The sequence below is a fragment of the Enhydra lutris genome, unplaced genomic scaffold, assembly GCF_002288905.1.
Source record: "Enhydra lutris kenyoni isolate GAN:26980312 unplaced genomic scaffold, ASM228890v2 scaffoldscaffold110, whole genome shotgun sequence".
In the NCBI taxonomy this organism is placed as follows: domain Eukaryota; kingdom Metazoa; phylum Chordata; class Mammalia; order Carnivora; family Mustelidae; genus Enhydra; species Enhydra lutris.
The window spans coordinates 756335-769072 of NW_019154194.1; the positions used below are offsets into that span (position 1 = coordinate 756335).

Sequence of the window (12738 nt, forward strand, 5' to 3'; positions counted from 1 at the left end):
AGCGGACTGGAAGGGGGGCTGGAGACCTTGTGGAGGTGTTGTTCAGGAGGGGGAGCTGCAGGGCGCCTAAGACGCAAGGAAGACCCTACAGTGAGGAGGGTTGCTGCAGAGGGGAAATGAGCCTTGAGTTCCTCTCAGTAGTGTGCCCCACACACACACAATGGCAGATTTCTGCAGGGAGACCCATCACAGCCAGAGGACCCCATCAAGCCTCACACTCACGCCCAAGCATCACCCAGATAGCTCAGATGGGGAGGACACACACATCCAGCACCCATCACACACCAGCACAGTTTCACCATCACATTCCAAAACACACCAGCGCGGATGCTCACACACATACCACAACACCCCATCACACAACCCGAGATTCACCAACATGTGGAAATAAAATGCACCCCCTCACATCGCAGCGGAATTACAACCATGGTCATAAATGGCCGTGTAGACTCACACCCTGCGAACACTACATCACAGACGTGCACATCACACACTCCACCACCGCACCTGGCCTCGAATCATTTCACACAGAGACCCACAACCACGCAGCCCATCAACCCACAGACCCACACATACCCACACACGGTACCATCACCTGCTTACAGGCCTCGCACTCCCCCACGCACCCCAGGATCCTCTGTGGTCCCTGCTGCAGTCACACAACAGCACACACATAACCACCCACACTCCTTCCCAGGGGGCAGAAGTCCACAGGGCACAATTGCCAAAGTGTCGCTGATTGTGAATGACAGACAAAAAGGTGCACAGACTCACACACAGGACAATAATTCCCAGAGACAGATCTCATGACACCGTCCCCACTTCCCACACTGCACAGACCTTTGCTGCACTTACAAACAACCCCCCAGTGTCCCCACCCACATGCCACACATGTCCCAGCTCAGCGTGCGTATGCACACACCCCCCCAGGCCTGTCACATACACACAACACCCCATCAGCCACTCGTCATAGCCCCAGCAGTCACAGCCTCTCACCCCCCACTCTTTGCTCTCTGAGGAACACCTCAGACTTGCCCTGGGGATTATAGAAGGGGCAGAGAGCAAGTGAAAGTCTGTCCCTGTAGCTTCCTCAGAATGTGGGTATTCTCCCCACCTGTGGGAGTGGAGGTGTGGGGGACACAGGCAAGGGGCACAGAGTGGGCCTGGTGTGTGTGGGGGTGGGTGGGTGGTGAAGGTTAAAGGTCTGATCAGGGAAATATGTGAAAAGCTAAAAGCCAGAATGAGGCACAAAAAAAGATAAAGAGAAACAGAGAGACAGATTTGAAGCTGAAGAGAGACAGACACGGACAAGGAGACAGGGCCTGGGAGTAAAGGGGGACAGGAAGTCAGCTTCCCTGGCTTTCCCCAGCACCCAGAGCCTCAGCCCAATCCTGTACTCTGACCCATCCCCATCCCTCCCTGCTGTCCCTTGTTGCCATGGTAATAGGGAGGCCGAATATGCAGCAAAGGAGGCTGGGCCTGCAGACCTGGCCCGTCTCCATGGAGACTGGGGAAGGGGGGGGGAGCCACATCTTCTAGCCCAGGTGATTGGCCCCCAGGTCCCCTCTGCAATTCTGCCCCCTTCCTGGGGGTGTGTGTGGTGGGGGGAGGATCTGTCAACATATTGTCTCTCCCCACCCCCCACCTACACCTTATCTGTTTCTGGCAGGGATGGGCCTGGACCACGGGTAAGGGGGTTGGGGGGACAGAGATGCCTAAAGATGTTTGGACCCCAGGAGATTCTAGGTTCTCTCTCTCCCTGTTCTCCAGTTCGGCTGAGGGAGACCTCAGCCCCACCAGGCGACACCCTAGATACAGGCTTGTGTCCCCCTTTATGCACTCCCTCCTCAGACACAAGCCTGGTGAGACTGATGACTGTGCACCATGCTCCCAGCGCGAGGCTCTGCGGAAGTTGGGGTGGGGAGGAGGGAAGACTTAGGAAGGTCACAGGGATGGACAGGGACAGGGGAGCTTGGTGAGGGAGACATAAGAAGAGACTTAAGAGGAGAAATGGACACAGTTCAGAACCAGGTAGAAGCAGATACAGATTGACAAAGGCAGGGAGACTGGCAAAGACAGATTAAAAAAAACGAACGGAGGGAAATAAGAGCAACAGAATTACTCCGTGAAGGTGACAGAGAGCCACAGGGACATGGAGAGCCAGGAAGAGACACATTTGGCAAACTGGGGAGACTCAGAGATAAAGACCAGGGAGATACATGGAGCAGAATCAGGGAGGGGTGGGAAGACTCGGAAATGGGGAGAGACCTCATAGATCAGCTGCATGGTATGGGGACAGAAAGCTGGAGAGACCAAAAATATCTGCAATCATATTCTAGTCACCTCAACAGACTGAACGTCTATCCCAAGGGCAGAGACATTGATTAAAGTCTGACCAATAGATGTGGGGCCAAAGAGACCCTGAGACAAGCTCGCCCCCACACCTGTCCCCAAGGCGCACACACACAGCAAGGGCCGGAGACCCAGAAGGGGCTGAGCAGAGACTGGGGGTGCTATGTACCAGGTGAGGAGGTCTCCTGGATGTGGCCTGCCTAAGCTCCGCGAAGGCAGGCGGGCCCTGCAAGGGAGACAGGGCAGTGTGCACCAGTCCCCACCATGCCGGTGCTGAACGGACAGCTCCCGGATTCCGGCAGCCTGCGGGAGAGGAGGGCCCAGCCTCTCCACTCCCAGCCCAGTCTCACTCCGTCTGGCTTTCCTCATCGCTCCAGCCCCCTCCCCTCTCCATCTAGTTTTCTTTGGCTTCCCATCTCTAGCCAGCCTCTGTCTCACCTCAAGCTATGCTTCTCTCAGCACCAGTTCCCTTGGGTCTAACTTCCCTGCTTCATCTATCTCCCTGCCTGTCTCGGTCTCTTGTCCCCTTCTCCATTCTATCTCACCTAATCACGGTGTCTCCCTCTGCCTCTCCCCCTCCCTCTTGGCCCCCTCCTAGTCTCTCCCCATCTCTCTCTCCCCCACCCCTGTCCCATCTCTTCCTCGCTCTCCACTTCTCCACCTCTCCCCCTTCTACTCGGCCTCGTTATGGCTCTCGCTGTGTGACCTTCACTCGTCCTTTCTCAGCTGCAGTTTCCAGTGGAAACCTCCAGCGGAGCACGGGGAGGGGGGGGGTGGAGAGGGAGGGAAGGAGGGAAGGCGGGGACAGAAAGCAGACCCACCCCTCTCCCTACCCCTCTCCCTGCTCAACCAGCCCTTCAGCCATCCCCGCCACCCCTACCACTGGGATTTCTCACTTCCTCTCTTGGGGGTTGGGAAGGCACACTTTCAGCAGAAACACGGGGTCACAGCCATAGACAGTTGAAGACAGCCTCACGGGCGTACATACAAACACATGTTCACAATTAAAAAGTTACCAGATCACCCTGGCTCCAGCACACACTTGTCACCGTGTGGCCACACCAGGCACCGCCACACTAAACAGTTCTCTAACCCTCCCCACCCCCCAACCCCATCTGGTTTCTTTCTGTGTCTCTGTTCCCTGGTGTCTCCGCCTCTCCAGATCCCTGCATCTTTCTCCATCTGTCTCAGGGTCTCTGTCACAGCCTCCTTCTGTCCTGAGAGAAGGTCAGTGGAGAGGGGCCAGCTGCCAGGACCTGGGCTGACCTGCTGCCTGAGGGCAGGGCCCAAGGGTGAAGAGAGTCCAGGAGTGACCATCCAGTGTGTGGTTCTCAGCAGACTCCCTGGGGAGCCCAAACCTTTAATGCCCTCACATCCCCAGGAAATGAGACCCAGGTATCCCCAGTTTTGGGGTTTTGTTCTTTTTTTTATTCCAACAGGGACCGGGGGTGTGGCAGGGGGAGGGATGGGGGCCCAACTGACCTCCTCCCTGGGGGGGTCTCATAGAAATTCCGAGGTTTCTCCCCAAAAAAAAGAGAGAAAGAGAAGAGTTAAGGGGCGCCAGGGGACACCCATCTGCCCAGAAGCCATCCCCTCCTCCAGAAGTAGGGAGGGCTGTGTCAAGTCTTGGGGAGCCTGAGCAGTCCCAGGATGGGGCTCTCCTCGCGGACTGCTTTCCGCTTCTGGAATGGCCCCGCAGTCCCCGGCCCCTGAAGTCCTCGGTTCCTGCGCTCATGTCCGCAGTTGGGGGCGGAGTGCAGGGTCCGCGGCACCCTCTGGCGAGTCCACTAGGGGGCGCAGGCAGGCTCCGGAGCCGGGCCTCGGACTTCACCACGAGCCGAAGGCAAAATCGCGGCGTCCGGAGTACCCGGGGCACAAGTCCCGTCCCTTGTCCACTGGGGAAACGGGAGCGGCCCGGGCCTGGGGCGGGCCCCGTCCCTGCAATCAGTCCGGCCGCCAGCCCGGCTCCGCCCGTGGTCACTCGTGCTCGGCCAGCTCTCGGGGGCCGGTGGGGCCCGGCCGCGGCCGGGGCGGGCTGGTGGCTTCGGCGGGGGCACCTAGGCCACGCGGGGGCGCGCCGGCCCCGGACGCCCGCAGCGCCTGGATGCGCCGACATTCCTGGCAGACGCGCACGTGGGTGCAGGGCGTGGGGGCAAGGGGCCTGGCCCCGCCAGGCGGCCCCGGGTCGTCCAGGAGGCGCTGGGGGCCCCCGTGCGCGCCGCCCCCATCCCCGCCCGCGCCGGCAGAGTAGAGCTTGCCGTTGCTGAGGCGCATCTCGCGGACTGCGCGCAGCGACAGTAGGGCCCGGCTAGGGCCGCCCGGGCGCCGGCGCCGGCGGGAACGCGAAGTCTTGCGGCAAGACACCGCGTGCCGCAGCTCCTGCAGCATCTCCTGGCACACCGACACCTGTGGGCGGCGCAGAGCGGGGCGCAGGGGTTACCGTCCGACCGCCACCCCTGGACCGGCCTCCGCGTCTTCTCTCCCCCCCACCCCACCATCCCCAGCTCCATTCCTCTTCACCGTTCCCCTCACCTCTCCGTCTCTCCACCCTGTCTCTCCGCTTTCCTCGCCCCTTCCATTCTCAGAGAGTCCTCCCTCGCCTCCTATCTCAGCTCCTCTCTTTCCCTTTCTTATCACTGCTGAGTCTCTGACCACCTCCTGCTTGTTTTCCATCTTCTGCCTCTCATTCATGCTACCATTATTGCAAGACATTTACTGAGCCCCAGCTGTATGCAGAGAACAAAACAGAGGGAAGTCCCTGCCCTCCTGGAGGGTGATTTCCAGCATGCAGAGACCAAAAATACCCAACCAACCAACCAAACAAAAAACCCAAAACCAAAAACAAAACAAAACAACCCCCCCCAAACAACAACAAAGTTGTAAATAGAGGTAGCAGGTTAGCCGGTGATGAGTGCTTTGGGGAAAAATAAGAGGGAAGAGAGCTGGGAGGTCATGCTGCATCTGGAGTAGGGACGTCGGGGAACACTCATGGCAAAGAGGAGCTTCAGTGAGACTGAAAGGCAGGGCAGGGTGAGCCCTGGAGCCTGGGAGGAGGGCAAGCAGGTACCTCAGCAAGGACAGAGGTGCTGGGGGGGCGGGGGAGAACCACCAGGGTGGCTGGACTGGGGACACAGGGGGACAGAGGGAGAAGAGGAGGTCAGAGGAGCAATGGGGCCCCTGGGCTGCTGTGAGGGTTTGGCTTTTTCCCAGTGAGGTGGGAGGCACTGGGGAGCTTTGAGGACTGTGGTACTTTCACTATGTTGAGAACAGACTAGGAAGGCCAAGGGCAAGCCGAGGGGCAGTGGCCAAGGAGGTGAGAAGGGGCTGGATTCTGGGTATATTTCAAGGGTGGAGCCAACAGAACTGGCTGAGATCAAGAGGAGGCTGAAGGGTAATCACACCACGGCCTGAGCAGGCGGAATGTCGCTGGTGTCTGGTGCATGGGCAGGAGCCCTGCACTGGCCACGTGATGCTCCGTGGGCTCTCTGTCAGATATCCACAGGGAGATGTGGAGTATGGGGCTGAGTGTACAAAGCCTGGGTCCAGGGAGAGGCCCCCGGGGGGGAGGCACATGGGGGGCTTAAGGCAGGTAGCTTCCAGGGTCCTGTCCCCCAGTGTTCCCACCCTCCAGAATCCCCTCTGCCTTTGGATTGGGGCTGCTGTGTGACCAGCAGTCTACAGCTAGTCAGCTGACTAGTCAGCTGACATTTTGGCCTCTGCTGGGTTTGCCCTTGGATCACTCGCTCTGGGGGAAGTCAGCTGCCACAGTGTGAGGACACCCAAGCAGCCCTACGGAGAGGTCCCCGTGGGAGGGACTGAGACCTCCTGCCCCTGCCAGGGGAGTGTGCGTTCCTCCTGTTCGTTGCTCTGTCTCAGAATGTTCTGACATCTTAAAAACCTTGCTGGCCCTCCCAGAGCTAGACAATTCTTAGGGATAGCAAAGGGCTGGGAGCCCACCTTTTATATGCAAACCAAGCAATCCCAATACCTCTGCAGCCCCCACCCCAGCCCCCCACCCACTTAACCTAACTCTCATACCCAGCTGCCCTAAATCACCCAGGACCAGGTACACACCACTAGAGACCACCCCTCTAGCCCAGAGCCTACTGACATTATCAACATTGGCCAGTTCTAAGCTACTTTCCCTGCCGGTCTTGCCTTTTGTGCAGAAACCCCAGTGAAGCCTGTGGCCCAGGCTGTCCTCCAGCTCCAGCCCCTGACCAAACCCAGTGCTACCCCTGTGGCCCAGTGGGGTGTGGCATGACCCCTCCTGGGAAATATAAGTAAATAAGAATCTTCTTTCAATGGCATTGGCCTCTCCATGTCATCTCTTAGTCACCTCCTTAAATCAAAATCTTGCAAGTGCATCGGGAGACAGTAGGCCACCTTGGAAGTGCACCCTCGGGCTCCAGGGAAGCCTTCGACCAACAGTATGACCATGACTTCACTAGAGACCCTGGCAGCTAGAACCACTCAGCCAACCCGCTCCCAGACTTTTGACCCATAGAAACTGTAAACTAATGTTAAGCGTGCTGCTCGAAGCTGCTATGTCTTAGGGTGAGCTACGGTAATAAGTAACTAATACGGGTCATCAGCAAGCAGTGGCCTCACAAACCATTTTGCTGGGTGGGATCACCAAGGGGCAGGAGAAAGCCAGAGAAGAGTCCAGGAAGGAGCCCTAGGGGCCTTGACAAAGGACTGGTCACAGAAGAAGGAGAAAAGTGAGGCATGAGCCCAGAGGAGAAGGTCTTAGGACAGTGATCAGCTATGCTGAAGCCTATCACTACCTCACGTATGGTGGGGCCTGAAACTCGGGCAGTGGATCCCAGTCGTGGGATGACAAGTGGTGACCAGTGGCTTCAGTGCGGAGGCGGGGACAACAGCTGGATGGGGAAGCATGTTCAAGAGAGAATGCAGGAGGGGGACTGAAGCAGCAGACAGATGCGCTCTTTCAAGGTTGTAAGGTTCGGGGAGAAGTGGGGTGGTGTCTGGGAGGGGAAGTGGGGTCAAGAGAAATTTCTGGAACATGGGAGAGAAGACAGCATGTTTGTATGCAGGTAGCCTTGATCCAAGAGAGAGGAAGAAACTGACGATGGGGAGAGGGTGTAGAGAACCACAGAGGAATGTCCTTGGTGAGAGAGATGGGGGCACAGGGGAGGGCGCCCTAGCGGGAGCATGCATGTTACCTCGGAGTAACTAAGCAGGTTGTGGAGAAAGCAGGCAGGTGCCCAGACGTGAAGTCTGCATGCTTTCCTTGGGCTCCTCCGAATTTCTCAGGGAAATGGAAGCCAGGTCGTCAGCCCAGGTGAGGAGGGGGAGGGGCTGGGAGGGGAGGTGGAAGGCCACGGGAGCATGCAGGGGCAGGAGATGGAGGAGTGTCTCTGGGCAGCAGCGGCCCCACCCACCTCTCAGTTTCTCCTGGCTTCACCCCCTGCCCCTCCCCACATCCTTCTCCCTCCTTTCCTCCTCATCCTCAGCTCTGTCCCTGCAGCTTTCCCTTCTCTGGCCTTCCTCCACCTGGCTCCCCTCTCCCTTCTGTCTGCACCCACCTCTTTTGAACCCCCTCTGCCCCAGGGGTCTCTCAGGTCATGTCCCCACCCCCCAATCCCAGTCCCTTACTGCCTCTGACATTCCTCCAGGAAGGCCACAATCTCCACGCCCCTCCACCCCAGGCACACTTCCCCCCCACACTCCCCCCCACCCCCTTCGCCAACCCCCTCACCTCTTCAGACTCTGCCGACCTCCGTGTGGACCATATGAATTCCATGACCGCCACGAAGACAGCAATGATGAGACCACAGATGAGCACAACAAAAATGCCACCAATGTTCTCCATGCCCAGACCTGGGGGTGGAGGGGGAAAGCCACGGGGTCGGGGCTGTGTGGGCACGGGGGCCACAGGGGGCTTGGGGAATGGCACGGTGCGTGGGGCCGCTGACCTTTAGCTCGATGATCCTCCTCCTTGGGGCACCGGCCCCCCTCCCACCACTTGCGCTTTAGGATCTCCAGCCGGTTGTTCTCCTGAAGCTGCAGGATGGCCAAGGTGATCTCATCCCGGAATGGGGAGCCTGGACCAGACACACAAGGGGGTGACTGGCCATTGGGGCCCTGAAGCGCTGCCTACCCAAACCCCTACCATGCCCTTAGCACAGCCCTTCCTCCTGCCTCTGCCACACCCCTGGGTCCTCTGTCCACCTTCGAGTCTGACCACTGCTTGCCTTGACCTCCCCTGCAACCGCCCTGGGCCATGCCCCCAATATACCACATGTCACATTTGTGATGGTCCCTTCCCTACAGCTCTCCTCACCTCCCACCTAGGCTCTTCCTAACACAGTCGTAAACTGAGTCCTAGATCTTGCCTCTTTGGTGCTCAAAATTCTCCAGTGGATTACCGATGCAGAGAGAACCCGGTCCTCCCCTCAGCCTAGAGATCCTACATTCACTCACCCCGCCCCCATCCCCTGGGGCTCTTGCTGCCCATCCCCCAACACTGCCCCAGGCTTGCAGCTCTGGCCACACTGGCCTCTGGGCTGTTCCTTGAGTCCTCCAGACACAATCCCACCTTAGCACTTCTGCCTGGAATGTTCCTTCCTTCATATCACCCAGGGCTCTACTCACATGGTACCTCAAGGGATCTCTGGTCAACTTCCAAGCACCCCCCTCCCCGTCAGTCCCGTCCCCTGAATTTACTTTGGAGCAGTTGTGACCACCCGATATGGCTTTATAAAGCCAGGTGTTTACTATCTGCCTGCTGTCTGCGCACCCCCAGCAGGAGGTGGGGGGCTCCTCAGCTCCCTGGTCTGGGATCCCAGCATGCAGCGCATGCCCAGCACACAGCAGGGCATCCGACAGTCCACTCGTGAGTGATTCTCTGATGCAGGGCTTCAGCCCCGGACCCCTTCTCTCCTCCCTACCCTCAGACCCTCGCCTTAAGCCACCCTTAGGTCCCAAACACCCCACACGTGTCCTACCCCGGACTCATTTCTTCATTCGCTACGGCACTTCTCAAGCCCCTGCCAGGGGCCAGGAACGAGGGCCGTGGGCGAGTGGAGGCATTACTATTTATCAGGCACCCTCTACGCGCTGGATTCTCGGTTTAGAGGCATTAATTTGAAGCCCTCCTGATCCTGGTTATTATCAGGTGTTATCACCCCTTCTTCTGGATGGGGCAGGTGACATTCTTGCCCAAGGTCATGCACAGAGTCAGGGAGGGAGCTGGGATTTGAAACCAGGTCAGTGTGACTCCAGAGCCTGCCCCCCAAAGCACTGGGCTAGCCTGCTTCCCTGGCCCAGCACTTCGAGAAGCACGGAGCGGCTAAGATTTGAGGTCATTGGTTACACAGCAATAGAGAACTAACAGCAGACAGTGGCAGAGAGATGGATTTAAAAGCCAAGATTTCAAGGTTTGGTGACAAAATTTGGTGGGTTTCCAGCACTGGGCCCTGGAAAAGCAGGTCCAAGTCTCCCTGGCAGATCCACCCATCCCTCCCTCAGACCCTCCCCCTTCTTCCCCCACCTTTTCTTCCTCCCTCCCTCCTCCATCCATCATCCCCCGTGAGCCAGGCTGTCGGTTCCAGGCAGAGAAATGGCCCATAAAATCAGGTCTTCACCCGCAAGGAGTCCTCAGGTCACAAGGGAAGGTGGCAGGTGTCATGGCCCATAAGCACTGGGGCTGCACCCAGTCTCACTGGGCTCTCCCAGAGGCCATGCAAGGCCAGAACTGACTGTTGCTAGACCCGTGTTTGCAGCCCAAGTGTGGAGGTTCGGGATGGTGGCACACAGCCAGGAGGCCACGCAAGACATGCACGACGCACCTAGCCCGCTGTAGGGAGGGCATGGCCCTGGACGCCCCCCTGCCCCGCCCCCCCCCACCCCCCCAGCTCGTCCGGCCCTCCGGCTCCCTACCCAGCGGCATGCCGATGCCATAGCCCTTGGTGTCGAGGAGGCCCCCGATCTGGGTGAGGTTGCAGTTGAGCCGCCGGTGGTACTCGTTCATGGTGGACTCGAGCAGGAAGGCGTAGCGGGAGTTGAGGACACGGGCAATGCCTTCCTCCGTGCTCTTGACAAACACACTGGGCTGCTTGGACTGCATGTAGTTCCACATGCGCTGGTACGTCTGGTACCGTGAGTTCTGGCCAGAGGGGGCACAAGGGGATGTCAGGGGTGGGTCTGTCCCCTCAGCCCTGTCCCCTGCCCTGCAGGAGGCTTCTCTCAACCAGAGAGTGAGCGAGGAGACCAGAGGGAGCAGAAAGAGCCAAAGGCAGAGCAGAGGGATGAGACAGTTCAAGGCCAGGTCCAAGTCATCCACACTCCCACCAGCCCAGTGAGGACCCGAGGTCCAAAGGCTTGGGAAGAAGGGGCCACAGTCTGTTCTCCAGCCTGTCTTCTCTCTTCCACTCCTGGGTCTGGCTTGGCCTGACACCCAGCCCTGTCTTCCCAGCATTCCCAGGCCTTACATGCAGAAGCTCAATCCCAAATTTACCCAGGGCCAGGCTGAGTCCGGAAGACCTGTGTCCCTGCCAAACAGGACAGTTTACTTCCTTCAGGCTCTGCAGGAACCTTCTGGGAAATGCCTCACCCTGCCCCAGTTAACAGCCCCGAGGCCTCATAAGCCTGGGGTGGGGGGCATGCAGAAGCCAGGCTGGGGATGCCCACCCCTGCCACGAACCCCAACACCTGTCTTCCTTTGATCTGAGGTCCAGACACTGCTCTACCTTTGTGCCCTACAGGCTCTCCCCAGGGCTCAGCAATCCCCCAGACCTACTTCTCTGGTCTTGCAGCTGCTCCCCAGCCTCCCAAACTGTCTCGAACGTCCATCTGACCCAGGAGGTCCTGCCCAGCCCCACCCCGGGTGGCTACGCGTGGCAGGGACAGCAAGCCCGGGTGACTCAAAGGCCCCACCTGAAAGAAGGTCATGGTGGACCCAGCATGGATCGTGCCGTACTCAATGTTGGTCTGGTCGGCCAGGTCGTCGGCTGACTCCACGGGCACCTCCATGCGCTGCACGGTGAGGAAGGCGGCCAGGTTGGCCGTGTAGGAGGAGATGATGATCAAGGTGAAAGCCCACCTGAGGGGTAGAGTGAGCCACAGTCTGGAGCCGTGCCTTCCACCCTCCCACTGTGGCCGTGCGCCCTGTCGGCGGAGCCCCTCAGTGACCTTGGCGTCTAGAAGGCTTTGCAACTGCTGACTCGTGGGAAGGCTGGGAGAACAGATGCTGGGGCCTGACTCTCTGGGTTTAATGTTGCTTCCAGAGAGTTCCATTTCCAGAAATAAGAGAATAAGGTACCCAGAAAAATCCCTTCCACTGTGAGTAACTAGAAAACTGGACAGACTATAGAAAACTATTTAAAGGGCGCCTGGGTGGCTCAGTGGTTAAAGCCTCTGCCTTCGGCTCAGGTCATGATCTCAGGGTCCTGGGATCGAGTCCCGCATCGGGCTCTCTGCTCAGCAGGGAGCCTGCCTCCTCCTGTCTCTCTCTGCCTGCCTCTCTGCCTACTTGTCATCTGTCAAATAAAAAAAAAAAAAAAAGAAAAAAGAAAACTATTTAAAGACCTAGGACAATAGGCATCATAAGACTGTAATCCCTGAGGAAAAAACAAAACAATGAAGTGAGACGTATCATTGCCCAGGCTGTCTGGCTGAGTTTAATTTACAGGCTGCGGTGCCAGGAAGGGAAACCCAGTCTGGCAATCTCACTGAGTTGCAGAGGGCTGATCAGAGAGGCCAACACGGCTAGAATTTGTGGGACAGAGAATCCAAGAAGAGGGAGATACACAGGGAGAGAAGGCTCCAGAAATCTGCTCAGAGTCCCCTTGAATCTTTGGCTGATTACCAATCTGTGTACACTTAGGGTAAAACTCCAAGAAACCAGAGAACTGCTTTCAAAGACAACAATCAGGGGTGCCTGGGTGGCTCAGTCAGTTAAGTGTCTGCCTTCCGCTCAGGTCATGATCTCCAAGTCTTGGGATGGAGCCCCACGTAGGGCTCCCTGCTCAGTGGCGAGCCTGCTTCTCCCTCTTCCACTCCCCCTGCTTGTGCTCTCACTCTCTTTCTCTCTCTGCCAAATAAATAAATTCTTTAAAAAAAAAAAAAAAGACAACAATTCCCAGGGTTCACACAGGGCTGGGAATCTTTTGAGCTCTCTCCAGTCAGAGTAATGAGATCTCACTGAATACATGAGACATTCAGCAAAGACCCCAAAGGACAACATATTACAAACAGAGCTAAGTCAGCCCTAGAATATAAAGGCCATGCCAGAACTGCCCTCAAAGAGCTGGAAAGGATCAAAATTATCCACAAGGAACTTGACTGCCTGCCAGAGAAAGTTGGAGACTCTCTAAAGTAATATATTCAACAATGTAAACAATGTAAAATTCACAATGTCTG

The 12738-nt window shown here is 57.7% G+C and overlaps 1 protein-coding gene across 1 annotated transcript in view; it reads right to left on the reverse strand.

The window, feature by feature from the left end:
* Nucleotides 1-3752: 3752 nt before the first annotated feature.
* The window catches only part of LOC111139512 (glutamate ionotropic receptor kainate type subunit 5), a 53457-nt gene continuing 44471 nt past the window's right edge, over nucleotides 3753-12738 (reverse strand). The window contains exons 16-20 of the mRNA XM_022491795.1: nucleotides 11254-11419; nucleotides 10258-10483; nucleotides 8292-8420; nucleotides 8075-8196; nucleotides 3753-4758 (exon numbers count right to left, since the gene is read on the reverse strand). Of these exons, the coding sequence (XP_022347503.1) occupies nucleotides 4330-4758; nucleotides 8075-8196; nucleotides 8292-8420; nucleotides 10258-10483; nucleotides 11254-11419 (1072 nt within the window). The 3' untranslated portion in view covers nucleotides 3753-4329. The remainder of the gene's footprint in view (nucleotides 4759-8074; nucleotides 8197-8291; nucleotides 8421-10257; nucleotides 10484-11253; nucleotides 11420-12738) is intronic.